The 19,560-nt window shown below is 49.9% G+C and overlaps 2 protein-coding genes across 6 annotated transcripts in view; both read left to right on the forward strand.

The window, feature by feature from the left end:
• The first annotated feature begins 338 nt into the window (after positions 1–338).
• Positions 339–2,776, forward strand: pgap4 (post-GPI attachment to proteins GalNAc transferase 4). 4 transcript variants are annotated; one of them, XM_017689033.2, is made up of 2 exons: positions 339–489; positions 1,078–2,776. In XM_017689033.2, the coding sequence occupies exon 2, from the start codon at positions 1,270–1,272 to the stop codon at positions 2,452–2,454; it is 1,185 nt and encodes a 394-aa protein (XP_017544522.1). In that variant the 5' UTR covers positions 339–489; positions 1,078–1,269; the 3' UTR covers positions 2,455–2,776. The 4 variants fall into 4 exon arrangements, with proteins under 4 accessions (XP_017544522.1, XP_017544523.1, XP_017544524.1 ...); XM_017689034.2 differs by having other exon boundaries at positions 339–457; XM_017689035.2 differs by lacking the exon at positions 339–489 and adding an exon at positions 759–836.
• A 3,204-nt stretch (positions 2,777–5,980) lies between these two features.
• tpcn3 (two pore segment channel 3) overlaps positions 5,981–19,560 on the forward strand; it is a 28,859-nt gene continuing 15,279 nt past the window's right edge. The window contains exons 1-10 of one of the 2 annotated variants that reach the window (XM_037534251.1): positions 5,981–6,328; positions 7,689–7,768; positions 7,902–8,016; positions 8,831–8,959; positions 11,201–11,317; positions 12,347–12,465; positions 12,818–12,919; positions 13,050–13,176; positions 14,168–14,378; positions 17,343–17,487. In XM_037534251.1, the coding sequence (XP_037390148.1) occupies positions 6,212–6,328; positions 7,689–7,768; positions 7,902–8,016; positions 8,831–8,959; positions 11,201–11,317; positions 12,347–12,465; positions 12,818–12,919; positions 13,050–13,176; positions 14,168–14,378; positions 17,343–17,487 (1,262 nt within the window). In that variant the 5' untranslated portion in view covers positions 5,981–6,211. Of the gene's footprint in view, positions 6,329–7,685; positions 7,769–7,901; positions 8,017–8,830; positions 8,960–11,200; positions 11,318–12,346; positions 12,466–12,817; positions 12,920–13,049; positions 13,177–14,167; positions 14,379–17,342; positions 17,488–19,560 lie in introns of both variants that reach the window. The other variant, XM_037534250.1, reaches the window with a different exon arrangement.

Here is a 19,560-nt window from a genome sequence, read left to right on the forward strand (position 1 = left end):
GCTCTTTCTCATCATCTGGTCAGTTTGAGGATTCTGGGTCATCAGACTCACAGCAGCCCCTGCAGTTCACATTTGATCTGCTCCGTAATCAATAAATCAGCAGCTCAGCCTCCAAGACAAGCGCCGAGCCCCACGGAGAGCAGCAGTAACCGCGTTTTACCGCCGGCGCAGACGCGCAACAGGCAGAGGAGGAGCTGCAAATGTTCATCTAAAGTCATAAAGTAATACAAAGCTATAATAAATGTAGAGATATAAATGTAAATATTGCCGTTTAAATTAAATTAAAACAGTTTTTACATGTTCGAAAACAAAAGACTTTTATTCTGTTTCCTGTCCTGACGCGGTGGGCGGGTCCGCTGCGCAGCCATGGCGGCGCTGAGTTCCTCTGATGGATTGCAGAGCTGCTCCTGCTGTTCCAGACTGCAAGGGTTCTCCTGTGGTTCTCCGTTCTCTCTGGGTTAGTTTCAGCCAGCACTGGCGGCCATTAACGTGAGTAACGTCACTGAAGTTGGCTGCTTGTTCGAATTCTCCGTTCCACCTTATACGGTGACATTCTGGCGCACGAGGCGCCGTCCCGGTCACTGCTGCTCCATTTAAGGTGGAGCGGAGGATCCGAATGAGCAGCCAAGTTCAGGTTCTCCTGTTTTGGCTGTAGGTTTAGCTTTAGTCGCTGTTTAGTCGCTGAACCGTCATAGTGAGGATTCAGATCAGCTCCACCTCAGGCGTGTGTCCACCTGCTCTGTCCACCTGCGCACCTCATTGTTAATCACTCTCAGGAGACACACCTGGGCCTGTACTCACCCAGCTCTCCAGGAGGAGTGCTGATCTGATCCAGGGTCGGGTTCCACCTTTATTTACCTTAATAACTAAAACAGGTACATCAGCGCTTCAGCTCTGATAGCGGCCCTGGACTACAGCACCAGGCCTGGACACGCTGGACTGGACTGAGTACATGTTTCTATGAAACAATACTTTGAGTTCTTCAGTATCTAATATGGGTTCTTCAGTATCTAATATGGGTTCTTCAGTATCTCCTATGAAGCTCTGTCTGATACTGTGTGTGGTGTCTGTTTGCAGGTGCTGACCGTGTGAGACGCTGTTGTTTGTAGACGGGTGACTGTGATCTGCTGTTAGTGGACCTGCAGCTCCAGGGGTCCGTGATTAAGGGGAAACCCCTGAATGATTCAGGACGGCGGCTCTGGAACTCGCTGGCCATTATTGATTAGATTAGATTATAGATTATAGCAGTGAGACTCCTGCACGGCGCAGATGCCTCGATGGAAGGCGGCTCTGCTCCAGCGCGGCCGGTGGTCCATCGGCGTGGCTCAGGGGGCGGTTCTGTGCGTTCTGACGTTTGGGCTGGTTCTGCCGCTGTGCTGCCATCGCTGCCTCTACTCCTACTACTTCCTCAGATCTGTGTATCTGGACTGGATGAGCGACGTGGCTCTGCAGGAGAGCTACGAGCGAGGACAGCAGGCGCTGCGCTACTGGCAGAACCTCGCCGCCGCAGAGTCCCCGGCCAGTCCCCTCTCTAAGAGACCAGAGCTCTTGGTGACCGTGGTTACGGCCCAGAGGACAGACGGGCGGGACTTCCATTACCTGCTCCAGGTGATGCATCGGCTGGATGTCCTGCTGCGGTCGTGCCGGGACACTGAGCTGTGTGCCGAGGTGCTGGTGTGCGATGTTGAAAGCAGCCCCTCCGGAACCGAGGACGCTTCACTGCTGGAGAAACGCTTCCGGGTGGTCCGGCGGTCTCTAGAGGAGAAAAAGGGCAGTGAGCACTTGAACGTGTTCGAAAAGGAAAAGAGGGATTACGTCTACTGCCTTCGGAAAGGCTGGGAGTTGCTGAATCCCAGGAATGTGGTGGTGCTGGAAGACGACGCTCTACCCAGGATGGACTTCTTCACCGTAATTCGGGACTTGCTGACCCGCCGATTCACACTGAACTCGCTGTACGTGAAGCTGTACCATCCAGAACGTCTGCAGCGCTACTGGAACCCAGAGCCGTACCGCATCCTGGAGTGGGCGGGGCTTGGTTTGGTGGGGGCCACAGTGTTGCTGCTGTTTTCTGTGGGCCTCTGTGGCCCCTGGGCGCCGCCCCTGTCCCCTGCGGTCCTGCTGTTCCTGGTGCTGTATGTGATGGCTGTAGTGGAGCTCGGGGGACGGCACTACCTTCTGGAGCTCCGCCGCGTCTCACCTCAGCTTTATGCTGTTTCCCCTGCTACAGAATGCTGCACACCCGCCATGCTGTATCCCGGCAACGCCTCTGCCCGTGTCGCCGCCCTGCTGGACAGAGTTAAGTGCATCAAGGGCTACGCCAAAGACATGGCTCTGTATCAGCTCGCCCGAAACACGCCGGGAGAGAGAGCGCACAGCGTGGAGCCGAACCTCATCACACACATCGGAGCGTACTCGTCCGTCAGACCTAACCCCCCCCACCCAAAACTGCTCTGACCGCAGAGTGACCACTGCCTGCACACTTGAGTTTACTCACCAAAGGGCTTACAGTAGCGTTTTGAGTTGTTTTTATGATTTAATAAAAAGAGGGATGTAAGTTTCAAAATTCACTCGTGATTTTGACCAGTCAGGGCTGAGCTGATGACCAGTCAGGGCTGAGCTGATGACCAGTCAGGGCTGAGCTACTGAATCAGAGCTGAGCTGATGACCAGTCAGGGCTGAGCTACTGACCAGTCAGGGCTGAGCTACTGACCAGTCAGGGCTGAGCTACTGACCAGTCAGGGCTGAGCTGATGACCAGTCAGGGCTGAGCTACTGAATCAGAGCTGAGCTACTGACCAGTCAGGGCTGAGCTACTGAATCAGAGCTGAGCTGATGACCAGTCAGGGCTGAGCTACTGACCAGTCAGGGCTGAGGTGCTGAATCAGCTGTGATTTTATCAGCAGGTTCACTGCCTCTGTAGCTCTGTCCTTTACTGCCACCTGCTGGACACCAGGCAGAAGATGTTTACATGTGGACAGAGTGCAGGGTCAGCGAAGGCCTCTGAACCTGAACAGCTCCGCACAGTTTGACACACTTCCTGTTCACTTCAAGCAAAAGGAGCTTTAATTTAGAAACCAAAGCTCAGCACAGCAGCTTATACTTCCCCTCGTCAGAGGAGAAGACCACCACATTTCAGAATTCACTCGTAATTACGCAGTTAAGACGTAATCAGAGCGGTGTGGTGTGAAACACTCGGTTCTAGATAATCTTACCGAGTCAGAGCTGCTCACAGTGGTGGTGATGGGAACCAGACGTCCCTCTCTAAAAGCTCCTCACAGTGGTGGTGATGGGAACCAGACGTCCCTCTAAAAGCTCCTCACAGTGGTGGTGATGGGAACCAGACGTCCCTCTAAAAGCTCCTCACAGAAAGTTCCTACATGAACTGGTTCTGAATTCACTGCCTGATGACTGAGACGCTGTTTTATGAGAGTTTAGAGAACTTCAACTCCATTCATGGTGGAGGGAGACATGCAGGGCGCTGTGCGGCAAAATAGTCCCCAAAGAAAACTCATTATTCCAGATTTTCCAGTTTTCCATCATCAACATTCCATATAAGCTCAGAAGACTCGTGTAGGTTCTCTGGTGGTTCTGGATGGTAAATAAAGTGTCTATATCTGTGTTGTAGTCATGGCGACGCCTGGTTCCCATCAGCACCACTGTAAAGACTTCTGGACCGTTTCACGCCAAACCCTCTGAACCTCTGATTACTCCTCACACTCGGAGTTATGGGGAATTTTGGGAAGTGAGTGGAATTCCCCTCTATATTGTCTTTTTGTGCACTTTAGTGGAGAACTATCCTGGTTGTTCTGTTTTTAGTTGAGGAGGAGGTCAGTTGAGGAGCAAGTTTTCATGTCAATATTGCAGTTTTATGCAGTTCAGTCCTCGAATCACAGAAGCTGCAATTTAAAACTGATTTAAAGGGTAAAAACATCTGAAGTTATAAGAGGAGAAATTGAACCCACTCACTCAGAGCTTGTGAGCTGCCTGCAGGTCAGACCGTTCAGCCCACCCTGGGGGCTTCACTAAGCGGGATTTCTCAGTTTAGCCAGATCGTTTAAGCCCAAAGTCGAGACTGTCCAATAAGAAAAGAGCTGAGGGTCATTCCTGCTGGACGCTCCTCGTCTCTGGGCTGAAGTTATCTGGCTAAACTGAGAAATCCTCCCCCTGGTCATTCCCAGTGAGAGAAGTCCATGACCGTGAGGAGGGATTGACCTTTCAGAAGAAGTGGCCAGAGCCTCTGTTCCTCGGACTGGCTGTGCTTCTGCGACTCGGCCTCTGTTCCTCATTAAATGAGGTCACTGACTCTGATTCTGGTGGTTTGGCCTCCTGGAAGCTCCTGAGTGGCTCTGAGGGGTTGACCTTTGCCCTGATGAAGATGATGTGATGGTGGTGAAGTGTTTTATGTCTGTTATTCTGACGCACCTGAGCAGGTAAACCTCAGTGTGGCCTTCCTGAGTTTGCTCGTGGCTGACCAATCAGATTGACCACAGACTACTGTGGAAGACAATCGTCTGTTTCGTTCTCTCTGCTGTTCGTGTTTATTGGGACAGTTCTGATGAACGATGGTAAACGAGCTCAGTAAGCCCACCCTGATGACGAGCGCCCCCCGGTGGCTGGAGTTTAATGGCTTTACGACGCAGACTGTGGCCTTAATGAGTCCTAATTAAGAGGGAGTTTATAATCAGACGTTAAGGGGATGCGCTGGCTGTTTACTGGAGATGTGTGGTTATTTATTTAAAGGCTTTTTTCCTAATTAATTTCTGATATGGAGCTTAATTACAGTCCAGAGATCCGTCGTCGTGTCTCTGTAATGTTCTTTTTCATGATTTGGTCAAATTTCCTTGTGTTTCAGACGCTTTTTCACACTGAAACTGAAACCAGCACCAATCCAGGCCTGTACGCTGTAACGGGTCACATTTCAGCTGCGGTTTATAATAAAAACTTACAAACTGGAAGGTTTTGGTCTCTGTTTTATTTCATCTTGTAGCCCCGCCCCCTCTGCTCTGATTGGCTTGTAATGTTTCACCCTTTCAATGGGATTGGCAAGTACTGTGTTGTGTGGTTGGTTAGTGTAGTGGGTAACACCTCTGCCTACTACGTTGTAGACTGGGGTTCAGTGCCCCACCTGGGTAACCACCCTACACTATACCAATAAGAATCCTTGAGCAAGACTCCCAACACCACCTTCACCTACTACACTGTAGACTGGGGTTCAGTGCCCCACCTGGGTAACCGCCCTACACTATACCAATAAGAATCCTTGAGCAAGACTCCCAACACCACCTTCACCTACTACACTGTAGACTGGGGTTCAGTGCCCCACCTGGGTAACCGCCCTACACTATACTAGTAAGAATCCTTGGGCAAGACTCCTAACACCACCTTCACCTACTACGCTGTAGACTGGGGTTCAGTGCCCCACCTGGGTAACCGCCCTACACTATACCAATAAGAATCCTTGGGCAAGACTCCTAACACCACCTTCACCTACTACGCTGTAGACTGGGGTTCAGTGCCCCACCTGGGTAACCGCCCTACACTATACCAATAAGAATCCTTGAGCAAGACTCCCAACACCACCTTCACCTCCCTGTGTAAAATGATCAAACTGTAAGTCGCTCTGGAGAAGATGTTCATGTCCTGCGCTAGGATTGGCTGGTAGTTCATACAACCAATCACAGTGCAAGAGACGACGCACTACTAACCAATCACAGAGCAGAAAGCGAGATAAGGCAGGAAAATAAAAAGCCACCCCAGGATTTTGTTCCAGCTTGCTGCGCTTCTCGGTCCAGTCAGTCCAGCGGCGGAGGAATTCCTATAGCTGGAACAAAATCCTGGAGCGGATGTTCACTTTTCTGGATCTGCACCTTTGCCGCCTCTACTTCCAACCAATCACAGCACAGTAGGAGAGACAGTACCGGCCAATCAGCGCTCGGGGGGCGTGTCCTGTCGGAATGCGGGTGGAATCCAGGCTCTTCCGTTACTCTCAGTCACATGACGCTCATCCTGCAGCTCATCTGGAGCAGAAAGAGCGCAGAAACAGAAATGCCGCACACTCTGCGGACCCGCCGCCCCGTCCTGCGCGCTCTCTGACGGCCTGCGCCCGCGACGCCGCAACGGACACTGCCCTGTCTGCTGCGCCTGGGGGTCTCGCAACTTTTCTCCCGCGGTGGAGCTGAACTGAGGAGAGGAGGATTTCCAGCAGGAGCGGAATGGAGCCTCGGCAGGAGGAGCAGCGCGGACCGGAGGGAAACATGTCTGAGGTGGGGGAGAAGAAGAGGAGGAGCGCAGAGGATGGAGCGGAGCGAAGCTCGGACCTCAGCAGAGACGTAAGCAGATCAGCAGCGCTGAAGAACTTCTAGAACTCCAGTAGAACTTCTCAGAACTTCCACAGTCCGTCAGCGTAGGAAGCGCAAGACTGAAGTTTCTGGAATTTTTCCGTTCCACCTTAAATGGTGCAGCCTCACGCATCACAATGTAACAGCTGCACCATTTAAGGTGGAACGGAAAAATTCCAGAAACATGAGGTGAGAAGTTTTTGGACTCAGATCTTCAGTTTCTGGTCCAGAATTAAAGACTAGCGCGTCACAGAGGGTCAGATCGAGAGGTCATGACCTCAGGGCTTCATATGGACTGTAGAACAGTCTAAACACCCAGACCAGCCGCGCGTATTAATCTGGGCTCATCGTCGTGTTTATGTTTGCTTGTTTATTGTAAACAAATTAGTGTTACAGGTCAGTTACAGCACAGACCTGCACAGTGCTGTATATACCTGTCTGTCTGTCTGTCTATCTCTGTCTGTCTATCTCTCTGTCTATCTATCTCTCTGTCTGTCTGTCCGTCTATCGCTCTGTCTGTCTATCTCTGTCTGTCTATCTATCTGTCTGTCTATCTCTCTGTCTGTCTGTCTATCTATCGCTCTGTCTGTCTATCTATCGCTCTGTCTGTCTGTCTATCTCTCTGTTTGTCTCTCTGTCTGTCTATCTCTCTGTCTGTCTCTCTGTCTGTCTATCGCTCTGTCTGTCTGTCTGTCTATCTCTGTTTGTCTCTCTGTCTGTCTGTCTGTCTATCTCTCTGTCTGTCTGTCTGTCTATCTCTCTGTTTGTCTGTCTGTCTATCTATCTCTCTGTTTGTCTCTCTGTCTGTCTATCTATCTCTCTGTCTGTCTGTCTGTCTGTCTATCTATCGCTCTGTCTGTCTATCTATCTCTCTGTTTGTCTCTCTGTCTGTCTATCTGTCTCTCTGTCTGTCTGTCTGTCTATCTATCGCTCTGTCTGTCTGTCTATCTATCTCTCTGTCTGTCTGTCTATCTATCACTCTGTCTGTCTATCTATCTCTCTGTTTGTCTCTCTGTCTGTCTATCTGTCTCTCTGTCTGTCTGTCTATCGCTCTGTCTGTCTATCTATCTCTCTGTCTGTCTGTCTATCTATCTCTCTGTTTGTCTCTCTGTCTGTCTATCTGTCTCTCTGTCTGTCTGTCTATCGCTCTGTCTGTCTATCTGTCTCTCTGTCTGTCTGTCTATCGCTCTGTCTGTCTGTCTATCGCTCTGTCTGTCTGTCTATCTATCTCTCTGTCAGCCTGTCTGTCTGTCTGTCTATCTGCCTGTCTCTCTGTCTCTCTGCCTGTCTGTCTGTAACTCGAGCTCCTGTAATCAGTGGTGTTTGTTGTTGTTGTTTATGTTGACAGCAGTTAAATTTGGCTGCCACGTTCGTGTCGGACGCTCAGTATAACAGGAACATCCCCTTCGACTCGTCCCCTCAGGCGGTCAGGTACGAGGACACTCTGTAAACACTGGACTGGATCTGAGCTGGAGCGGAGCGGATTCTTCACGTGTGTGTGTGTGTGTGTGTGTGTGTGTGTGTGTGTGTGTGTGTGTGTGTGTGTGTGTGTGTGCGCGCGCAGGCTGTATCTCCTGTATAATCACAGTCTCCTCCATGTGCTGGTGTACATCTTCATCCTGGTGGATCTGAGTCTGGCGCTGTTTGAGGAACCGGCTGTGGTCAGTCTGCCGCTGTGGGTCAGTACATTTCACACTAGCTCGCCTTCAGACGGGCAGCAGCACAGAGTGCACAGTAAATCGGATCAAACGCTGTTTACTCACCGTCACAGTGAGACCTGTACAGTTATGACTTTCTTCACTCACTGTCCACTGCATCCGCTCCACTGACCGGACAGCCTCAATGTAGTCCATCTGTTTCTCTGTTACCCTGTTCTTCAGTGGTCAGGACCCCCATGGACCCTCACAGAGCAGGTACGCTGCCCACAGGACGCTGCCCACAGGACGCCGCCCACAGGACGCCGCCCACAGGACGCCGCCCACAGGACACCGGTCACAGGACGCGGCCCACAGGACGCGGCCCACAGGACGCGGCCCACAGGACACCGGTCACAGGGCGCTGCCCACAGGGCGCTGCCCACAGGACGCTGCCCACAGGACGCTGCCCACAGGACGCTGCTGGCTGGATATTTTTGATTGGTGGAATATTCTCAGTCCAGCAGCGACACTGAGGTGTTAAACTCCAGCAGCACTGCTGTGTCTGATCCACTCAGACCAGTGCAACACACACTAACACACCACCACCACGTCAGTGTTACTGCAGTGCTGAGAATGACCCACCACCCAAACAGTACCTGCTCTGTGAGGGTCCATGGGGGTCCTGACCACTGAAGAACAGGGTAACAGAGAAACAGATGGAGTACAGTGAGGCTGTCCGGTCAGTGGAGCAGATGCAGTGGACAGTGAGCGTAGAAACGAGGAGGTGGTCGTGATGTTATGGCTGTGCATCAGTTACTGCATCCATTCTGACTGCATGACTGTTTTTCTCCTCCAGGCCACGTCGGCGATGGAGCTGGTGTGTCTCTTGGCGTTCACCGTGCGGATGGTGCACTTCGCCAAAGTCATCCCCCACAGGACGTTCTTCAGGGACCCTAAAAACCTCTGCATCATCATCATCATCACGGTAATCTCCGTCTCCATGACTACCGCATCTCTCAGTTATCCCCTCTTGAACCTTTCTCAGGGTCGGCACATCGAGTGATCTTCTCAGGAGCACCACATACATTTAAGTATACAGGGCTGTGCAAAAGTCAGAGACCCCCCCCCAAATAATTTAACTTCCAGTCAAACCCACGTTACAGGTTTCTCAGCAGGCTTTCGTGAGGTCAGATATAAGATAATCCATTTATATGCGAAACATCAAAGACAAATTACTGAGGTTTCCAAACCTGGAGATCAAAAACGGAGCAACCTAGCATCATAGCAACCACCTGGAAGAGCTGGTTGACCTCAAAACTGCCCCCAGCAGATAAACAGCACTGAAGGCTTTGATCTCTGAGAGAGAGGAGAAGATCAAGCTGCTTCAGATCTGAAAACATCCACAGGTGTTTCTGTCCATCCTTCCACTGTGAGAAGACCACTCAGCGCTGTGGGTCTGAAAGGACGTGTAGCTGATCAAGAAGAACCTCACTGAGAAAAGGAGACGGACACACCAAACAAAGAAGCTGGATGATGGACTGACCACCCCAGAGTCCAGACCTCAGCACCACTGAATGTGTTTGATCATCAACCAGCTTCTCAGACTGAGCTTTGGAGGTGTGTCTGCAGGTTCTCTGAGGAGCTGAAAGTGAGGATCCTGAGAAGAACGGAAGCTGGAATGAAGGGAGGGAGACTCTGAACTGCGCTGTAGCTGCTGAGGATTCTGGGAGATGGATCTCCTGACGGCGTGTCATTCTGGGCGGGGGTCCAGAGGAAGTGTGTGGTCAGTCACGCTGCTCCACATGAACTTTACTCCCCACTTTAACTGCCTCAGCACTTCTGCCGAGTGGACAGGAAGCTCCAGTGCTGCCGTGAGACCTCTCGCTGACTCTGCTGCCGACTCGTTTCTCCCGGAACCTCTCGTCATATAAAGACTCCACAAAGTGATACTCCACCAAAACTTCCCCTCCAAGCCCAACACAGTCGGCCAGGACGTGTCTGGTGCCTTTAGCTTTAGCACTGGAGCTACAAGCTAATGTAGCCACTATATAATGGAAGCTAATACCCCACCAGTTAGCTTGTTAGCGTGCGTGACGTGCTTCACCTGTAATACAGCGTCAGAAACTTCCAGCTCTCTGAACGACTCCACGCTGCTCCACACGCAGAGCTGCAGATGGGCTTCTGTTCAGCAGCTGCTCAGATCCTCTGCTCCACCTTAAACAGAGGTTCTCCAGCTGTAGCTCCGCTACACGACTAAAGGAGCTAACAGAGCTAACAGAGCTAAAGGAGCTAACAGAGCTAAAGGAGCTAACGGAGCTAAAGGAGCTAACGGAGCTAAAAGAGCTAACGGAGCTAAAGGAGCTAACAAGCTAAAGGAGCTAACAGAGCTAAAGGAGCTAACACAGTTCAAGGAGCTAACACAGTTAAAGGAGCTAAAGCAGCTAACACAGTTAAAGGAGCTAAAGCAGCTAACACAGTTAAAGGAGCTAAAGCAGCTAACACAGTTCAAGGCGCTAAAGGAGCTAACACAGTTCAAGGCGCTAGAGGAGCTAACACAGTTAAAGGAGCTAAAGGAGCTAACACAGTTAAAGGAGCTAACACAGTTAAAGGAGCTAAAGCAGCTAACACAGTTCAAGGCGCTAAAGGAGCTAACACAGTTCAAGGCGCTAAAGGAGCTAACACAGTTCAAGGCGCTAAAGGAGCTAACACAGTTCAAGGCGCTAAAGGAGCTAACACAGTTCAAGCCGCTAAAGGAGCTAACACAGTTCAAGGCGCTAAAGGAGCTAACACAGTTAAAGGTGCTAAAGGAGCTAAAAGAGCTAACAGAACTAAAGGAGCTAACAGAGCTAACGAGCTAAAGGAGTTAGCGAGTAACAGGACATATCTTTTTTAAAATTTTTCCATTGCACCTTAAATGCTGCAGCAGCGTGTTCTCGTAGGTGCTGCTAAGGTGTTGCGAGCAGTGACGCTGTGGCATCCCAGGTAGCTGTTAATGTGAGGCTGTTGCTTTTTTATCCCAGGTGGTTGCTAAGGTATTTGATTGGCCGTTACTCTGGTATCCCAGGTGGTTGCTAGGGTGCCTGGCTGTTACTATGGCGCCAGAATGTAGCTGCTGCAGCGTTTAAGGTGGAGCAGTGAAATAAGAAGCCGCTCCTCGAAGCCTGGAGCTGTTTAGTGTCTCACTCCTCACTGGTGTCTCTGTGTCTCTGTCTCTGTGTCTCTGCAGCTGTGTCTGATTGATATGATCATATACGCAGCTCTGTACGCGAGTGGTCACTCTTCTGTGCGCTGGTCCAGAGTTCTGCGACCTCTCCTGCTGGTCAACGTCACAGAGGGCCGACAGGTAACCGGAGAAGAGGCGGAGCTGAAGGACGTTTTGTCTGCTTGGTTCTGATATTCAAAGCTGCAGTTAGAAACTCGCAAACTGACTTAAACCGTTTTGTTCTGATTGGCTGCCGCACACTGTGTCTCAGCTGGGGCTGCTTATGAACTGCTGTAGACTGAATGGGTGGGGCTAAACTGCTGTAGACTGAACGGGCGGGGCTAAACTGCTGTAGACTGAATGTGCGGGGCTAAACTGCTGTTGATGGAACGGGCGGGGCTAAACTGCTGTAGACTGAATGGGCGGGGCCAAACTGCTGTAGACTGAATGGGCGGGGCAAACTGCTGTAGACTGAATGGGTGGGGCCAAACTGCTGTAGACTGAATGGGTGGGGCTAAACTGCTGTTGATGGAATGGGCGGGGCTAAACTGCTGTAGACTGAATGGGTGGGTCTAAAGTGCTGTAGACTGAATGGGTGGGTCTAAAGTGCTGTAGACTGAATGGGTGGGGCTAAAGTGCTGTAGACTGAATGGGTGGGTCTAAAGTGCTGTAGACTGAATGGGTGGGTCTAAAGTGCTGTAGACTGAATGGGTGGGGCTAAAGTGCTGTAGACTGAATGGGTGGGGCTAAAGTGCTGTAGACTGAATGGGTGGGGCTAAAGTGCTGTAGACGGAATGGGTGGGGCTAAAGTGCTGTAGACGGAATGGGCGGGGCTAAACTGCTGTAGACTGAATGGGTGGGGCTAAACTGCTGTAGACTGAACGGGTGGGGCTAAACTGCTGTAGGCGGAATGGGCGGGGCTAAACTGCTGTAGACTGAACGGGTGGGGCTAAACTGCTGTAGGCGGAATGGGCGGGGCTAAACTGCTGTAGACTGAACGGGTGGGGCTAAACTGCTGTAGACTGAACGGGTGGGGCTAAACTGCTGTAGGCGGAATGGGCGGGGCTAAACTGCTGTAGACTGAACGGGTGGGGCTAAACTGCTGTAGGCGGAATGGGCGGGGCCTCCTCCCAGATTAGTCAGTCCTGTTCTCTCTCTCTGCCTGTGCAGCTCCGCAGGGCATTCCGAAGTATCCGTAATGCTCTGCCGCAGATCCTGGTGGTCTTCTGCCTGTTCATCTTCAGTGTGCTGATGTTCTCCCTCATGGCTCTGAAGCTGCTGGGTAAACGGTAAACGTCCTACAGACTCCAACACCTCAGACACCCAGTTCACCTGTGCACTGTCTGTCCAAAAGTATCCAGACACTTCAAGCTTCTTCCACTGATATCACACCTTATTAACCCACAGCTGCTTAAATGGGTTCTTTGAAGCAGTGATGTAGAACCTTTTTAGTTCCCTGAGCAGCCTTTCAGGGACTGTTGTTTTAGGGATGTTCTTCGTGCCCAGTGTGGGTTAGAGGGGTTAAAGCCCCCCAGCGCTGGGTGGTGGAGCGGTGGAGCTGAGTTCTCTGCAGTGATGAAGCTCCACTGAGAAGCTTCAGGCTTTTTCTTCTTTGGATCTTGAACCTGTTGTTTCTTCTAGGAACCTCACAACTATTGAAGGGGCGCCATATTTTACCAACTACCTGGACATCATTTTTGACCTGTATGTTTTGGTGACCACGGCCAACAGTCCTGACGTCATGTGAGTGTTAAACCCACACGGTGGCGCTGACCGGCTGCCTCCAGATTAGAGGGCCGTCTGACTCGGACTCTGTTTGTGGAAATATGCTAATGAGAGTGATGCTGATTAAGGCTGTTGGTCTGTGTTGAAGGATGCCAGCGTATAATTACAGCTCCTTCTTCTCCATCTTCTTCATCCTGTACATCATCATCAACACCTACACCTTCATGTCTGTGTTCCTGGCCGTCGTCTACAATAACTACAAAAAGTACCTAAAGGTATAACCAGTGCGACTCCATCAGAAACGTCGGATTAATTAGCTTTATTGTTATTATCTTAATAATACTCAATTAATTACCTGATACAATAAATCAGGTGTAGGTGTTTCTAATAAAGTGGCCAGTTAATATTATTACTCTGTCTCTCTCTCTCTCTCTCTGCCTGTCTCTCTCTCTGCCTGTCTCTCTCTCTCTCTCTCTGCCTGTCTCTCTCTCTCTCTCTCTCTCCCTCTCTCTCTCTGTCTCTCTCTCTCTCTCTGCCTCTCTCTGTCTCTCTCTCTCTGTCTCTCTCTCTCTCTGCCTGTCTCTCTGCCTGTCTCTCTCTCTGCCTGTCTCTCTCTCTCTCTCTCTCTCTCTCTGCCTCTCTCTGTCTCTCTCTGTCTCTCTCTCTGCCTGTCTCTCTCTCTGTCTCTCTCTCTCTCTCTCTCTCTCTCTCTCTCTCTCTCTCTCTCTCTCTCTCTCTCTCTCTCTCTGCCTGTCTCTCTCTGTCTCTCTCTGTCTCTCTCTCTCTCTCTCTCTCTGCCTGTCTCTCTCTGTCTCTCTCTCTCTCTCTCTCTGTGTCTCTCTCTCTCTCTCTCTCTCTCTCTCTCTCTCTCTCTCTCTCTCTCTCTCTCTCTCTGTCTCTCTCTCTCTCTGCCTCTCTCTGTCTCTCTCTCTGTCTCTCTCTCTCTCTCTCTCTCTCTCTCTCTGCCTGTCTCTCTCTGTCTCTCTCTGTCTCTCTCTCTCTCTGCCTGTCTCTCTCTGTCTCTCTCTCTCTCTCTCTCTGTGTCTCTCTCTCTCTCTCTCTCTCTCTCTCTCTCTCTCTCTCTCTCTCTCTCTCTCTCTCTATCTCTGTCTCTCTCTCTGTCTCTGTCTCTCTCTGCCTCTCTCTGCCTCTCTCTGCCTCTCTCTGTCTCTCTCTGTCTCTCTCTCTCTCTCTCTCTCTCTCTCTCTCTCTCTCTCTCTCTCTCTCTCTCTCTCTCTCTCTCTCTCTCTGTCTCTGTAACTACAGGAGGAAGTACGGCAGCTGGTCAAGGCTAAGAGGCAGAAGCTGTGCCGAGCGTTCTCTCTGCTGCAGGAGTCGGTGGGGGGGGCCGGGAGGGAGCCGGTGGTCAGTCAGAGCCGCTGGACGGAGCTGGTGAAGCGGGTTCAGCCCAGTATTAGCTCCGCCCACAGGGAGCTGCTGTGGAACGTCCTGGACCACAACAACGCCGGACATATTGGTCAGTCCTCACACAGATCACCACCACACTCAGTCAGGGACGCCACTTGTAGTGGACAAAGGTAATAGTGCTGTGCTTTAGGCCTGCTGAGGGGCCTGCTGAGGGGCCTGCTGGGGGTCCTGCTGAGGGTCCTGCTGAGGGGCCTGTTGAGGGGCCTGCTGGGGGTCCTGCTGAGGGTCCTGCTGGGGGTCCTGCTGAGGCCTGCTGGGGGTCCTGCTGAGGGTCCTGCTGGGGGACCTGTTGTGGCCTGCTGGGGGTCCTGTTGTGGCCTGATGGGGGTCCTGCTGAGGGGCCTGCTGGGGGTCCTGCTGTGGCCTGCTGGGGGTCCTGCTGTGGCCTGCTGAGGGTCCTGCTGAGGCCTGCTGGGGGTCCTGCTGAGGCTAATCTCTGTGTTTCCTGTGGTTGTGTTGTGTTTCCTGTGCTGCTGGAGGGAAGCTGGTGTTTGTGCAGATTGCAGCGCTGAGGTAGTAAATTTCTCTTTACTGCGGTTTTTATTGTGTTTCTGTAGCTTTTCAAGGTTCAAGGTTCAAGTTTATGTGTCACTTGCGCAGCATGTCAGGACATTTAAGCATTGAAATGCTTGTGGTGAGACTCAGATAATCACTCTACGGACAGTAAATAAGTAAAGTAAAATATATATATATTTAAAAAACATGTTAAACACACAAAATTTAGAGAAATTCTACACAAAATATCGACACAGTCTACAGAGACAAAGAGACGGCATACATTGTAAAGTGACTGGAGTGACTGTGTTATTGTTCTTTAAAGGGGCTTAGTGTTAAGGTGTTATTGTCCCCAGCAGAGCTGATGTGATAATAACACTGACAGAGTGACAGAGTGAAGTGGTAACTGGGGACCCACAGCTTCACAGCTGGTTCAGAAGCCTGACAGCCTGTGGGTAGAACCTGTTCATTAGCCGGGTTGTTCCAGCCTGGATGCTGTGGAATCTCCGGCCTGATGGCAGGATGGTGAACAGGCCGAGTGCTTGGTGACTCTGTCTTACCGGATCTCTTTGATCTTCCTGAGGCAGCGGGTGGTTTCACTGTGTTCACTGTGTGTACTGTGGTTTCACTGTGTTCCCTGTGGTTTCCCTGTGATTTCACTGTGTTTACTGTGGTTTCACTGTGTTTTCACTGTGTTCACTGTGTGTACTGTGGTTTCACTGTGTTCACTGTGATTTCACTGTGTTCACTGTGGTTTCACTGTGATTTCACTGTGTTTACTGTGGATTCACTGTGTCCACTGTGGTTTCACTGTGTTCACTGTGTTTACTGTGGTTTCACTGTGTGTACTGTGGTTTCACTGTGTTCACTGTGTGTACTTTGGTTTCACTGTGTGTACTGTGGTTTCACTGTGTTCACTGTGTGTACTGTGGTTTCACTGTGTTCACTGTGTTTACTGTGGTTTCACTGTGATTTCACTGTGTTTACTGTGGTTTCACTGTGATTTCACTGTGTTTACTGTGGTTTCACTGTGATTTCACTGTGTTCACTGTGTGTACTGTGGTTTCACTGTGTTCACTGTGTTCACTGTGGTTTCACTGTGGTTTCACTGTGATTTCACTGTGATTTCACTGTGTTTTCACTGTGTTTACTGTGGATTCACTGTGTTTACTGTGGATTCACTGTGTGTACTGTGGTTTCACTGTGTTTACTGTGGTTTCACTGTGTGTACTGTGGTTTCACTGTTTTCACTGTGTGTACTTTGGTTTCACTGTGTTCACTATGTGTAGTGTGGTTTCACTGTGTGTACTTTGGTTTCACTGTGTTCACTGTGTGTACTTTGGTTTCACTGTGTTCACTGTGTGTACTGTGGTTTCACTGTGTTCACTGTGTGTACTGTGGTTTCACTGTGTTCACTGTGGTTTCACTGTGATTTCACTGTGTTTACTGTGGTTTCACTGTGATTTCACTGTGTTTTCACTGTGTTCACGGTGTTTACTGTGGATTCACTGTGTCCACTGTGGTTTCACTGTGTCTACTGTGGTTTCATTGTGTTCACTGTGTTTACTGTGGTTTCACTGTGTTCACTGTGGTTTCACTGTGTTCACTGTGTTTACTGTGGTTTCACTGTGTGTACTTTGGTTTCACTGTGGTTTCACTGTGTGTACTGTGGTTTCACTGTGTGTACTTTGGTTTCACTGTGTTCACTGTGTGTACTGTGGTTTCACTGTGTGTACTTTGGTTTCACTGTGTTCACTGTGTGTACTGTGGTTTCACTGTGTTCACTGTGTGTACTGTGGTTTCACTGTGTTCACTGTGTTTTCACTGTGTTCACTGTGTTTACTGTGGATTCACTGTGTTTACTGTGGTTTCACTGTGTGTACTGTGGTTTCACTGTGTTCACTGTGTGTACTGTGGTTTCACTGTGGTTTCACTGTGTGTACTGTGGTTTCACTGTGGTTTCACTGTGTGTACTGTGGTTTCACTGTGTGTACTGTGGTTTCACTGTGTGTACTTTGGTTTCACTGTGTTCATTGTGTGTACTTTGGTTTCACTGTGTTCACTGTGTGTACTGTGGTTTCACTGTGTTCACTGTGTTTACTGTGGTTTCACTGTGTTTACTGTGGTTTCACTGTGTTCACTGTGTTTACTGTGGTTTCACTGTGTGTACTTTGGTTTCACTGTGTTCACTGTGTGTACTGAGGTTTCACTGTGGTTTCACTGTGTGTACTGTGGTTTCACTGTGTGTACTTTGGTTTCACTGTGTTCACTGTGTGTACTTTGGTTTCACTGTGTTCACTGTGTGTACTGTGGTTTCACTGTGTGTACTTTGGTTTCACTGTGTGTACTTTGGTTTCACTGTGTTCACTGTGTGTACTGTGGTTTCATTGTGTTCACTGTGTGTACTGTGGTTTCACTGTGTGTCTTGTGGTTTCACTGTGTTCACTGTGTGTACTGTGGTTTCACTGTGTGTACTGTGGTTTCACTGTGTTCACTGTGGTTTCACTGTGTGTTGTAGGGAAGCAGGCGTTTGTGCAGGTGGCTGATCTGCTAAATATCCAGGTGATCACCCTGAAGTCCCGCCCACACCCTCTGCAGCTGTGGATACCTGCTGTGTATGACTGTACAGCCAGTGCGCTCGTCCGCCGCATCGTCCAGCACAGGTGACACTGCGCTGAGAGGAAGAGGAGAGAAGATTTAACACACTTACAAATCTGTATCTTCTGTTCAGTCAGATCATCAATGAACGATTAATACTCTAAAATTTTAATTTGCACCTTTTTCCACAGCATTTGTTTTAATGTATAAATGAAGGCCACGCCCATTTTTCATCTCAGAACCAATGAAGGGACGACTCTACAGTTCCCCACACACTATTGGACACAACACAATTTTACACAAAAATACTAAACAGATCTAAGTGGTCAGTCGTCAGCACCCAGATGGCCACTGTATATCACTGTGGCTTCAGAGAAACAGTACAGTAGGATTACCCTAGCAACCATCTAGGATACCATAGCAACCACCTAGCAACTAGTTGACATACAATAGCAACCACCTGGAAACCACTTGACATACCATAGCAACGGCCTAGCAACCACCTAGCAACTTCTTGTCATAGCATAGCAACCACCTGGTAACGTTCTAGCAACCCACTGGATCATCACTTTCTACAGCAAACACAATTTACTAGTTATGTGTGTGTGTGTGTGTGTGTGTGTGTGTTTCAGGCTGTGTGTGTGTGTGTGTGTGTGTGTGTTTCAGGCTGTGTGTGTGTGTGTGTTTCAGGCTGTGTGTGTGTGTGTGTGTGTGTGTGTGTGTGTGTGTGTGTGTGTGTTTCAGGCTGTGTGTGTGTGTGTGTGTGTTTCAGGCTGTGTGTGTGTGTGTGTGTGTTTCAGGCTGTGTGTGTGTGTGTGTGTTTCAGGCTGTGTGTGTGTGTGTGTGTTTCAGGCTGTGTGTGTGTGTGTGTGTTTCAGGCTGTGTGTGTGTGTGTGTGTGTTTCAGGCTGTGGGTGGGTGTGTTTCAGGCTGTGTGTGTGTGTGTTTCAGGCTGTGTGTGTGTGTGTTTCAGGCTGTGTGTGTGTGTGTTTCAGGGTCTTTTTGTGTGTGTGTGTGTTTCAGGGTCTTTGTGTGTGTGTGTTTCAGGGTCTTTGTGTGTGTGTGTGTTTCAGGGTCTTTGTGTGTGTGTGTTTCAGGGTCTGTGTGTGTGTGTGTTTCAGGGTCTGTGTGTGTGTGTGTTTCAGGGTCTGTGTGTGTGTGTGTTTCAGGGTCTTTGTGTGTGTGTGTTTCAGGCTGTGTGTGTGTGTGTGTGTGTGTGTTTCAGGCTGTGTGTGTGTGTGTGTGTTTCAGGCTGTGTGTGTGTGTGTGTGTTTCAGGCTGTGTGTGTGTGTGTTTCAGGGTCTTTTTGTGTGTGTGTGTGTTTCAGGGTCTTTTTGTGTGTGTGTGTTTCAGGGTCTTTTTGTGTGTGTGTGTGTTTCAGGGTCTTTTTGTGTGTGTGTGTGTTTCAGGGTCTGTGTGTGTGTGTGTGTGTGTGTGTTTCAGGGTCTGTGTGTGTGTGTGTGTGTGTGTTTCAGGGTCTGTGTGTGTGTGTGTGTGTTTCAGGGTCTGTGTGTGTGTTTCAGGCTGTGTGTGTGTTTCAGGCTGTGTGTGTGTGCGTGTGTGTTTCAGGGTCTTTGTGTGCGTGTCTGTTTCAGGGTCTTTGTGTGTGTGTGTGTTTCAGGGTCTTTTTGTGTGTGTGTGTGTTTCAGGGTCTTTGTGTGTGTGTGTGTTTCAGGGTCTGTGTGTGTGTGTGTGTGTGTTTCAGGGTCTTTGTGTGTGTGTGTGTGTGTTTCAGGCTGTGTGTGTGTTTCAGGCTGTGTGTGTGTTTCAGGCTGTGTGTGTGTGTGTTTCAGGGTCTTTTTGTGTGTGTGTGTGTGTGTGTGTGTTTCAGGGTCTTTGTGTGTGTGTGTTTCAGGGTCTTTGTGTGTGTGTGTTTCAGGGTCTTTGTGTGTGTGTGTGTTTCAGGGTCTTTGTGTGTGTGTGTGTGTTTCAGGCTGTGTGTGTGTTTCAGGCTGTGTGTGTGTGTGTTTCAGGGTCTTTTTGTGTGTGTGTGTGTGTGTGTTTCAGGGTCTTTGTGTGTGTGTGTTTCAGGGTCTTTGTGTGTGTGTGTTTCAGGGTCTTTGTGTGTGTGTGTGTTTCAGGGTCTGTGTGTGTGTGTGTGTGTTTCAGGGTCTGTGTGTGTGTGTGTGTGTGTGTTTC

This window comes from Pygocentrus nattereri, chromosome 25, assembly GCF_015220715.1.
Source record: "Pygocentrus nattereri isolate fPygNat1 chromosome 25, fPygNat1.pri, whole genome shotgun sequence".
Taxonomy (NCBI): Eukaryota; Metazoa; Chordata; class Actinopteri; order Characiformes; family Serrasalmidae; genus Pygocentrus; species Pygocentrus nattereri.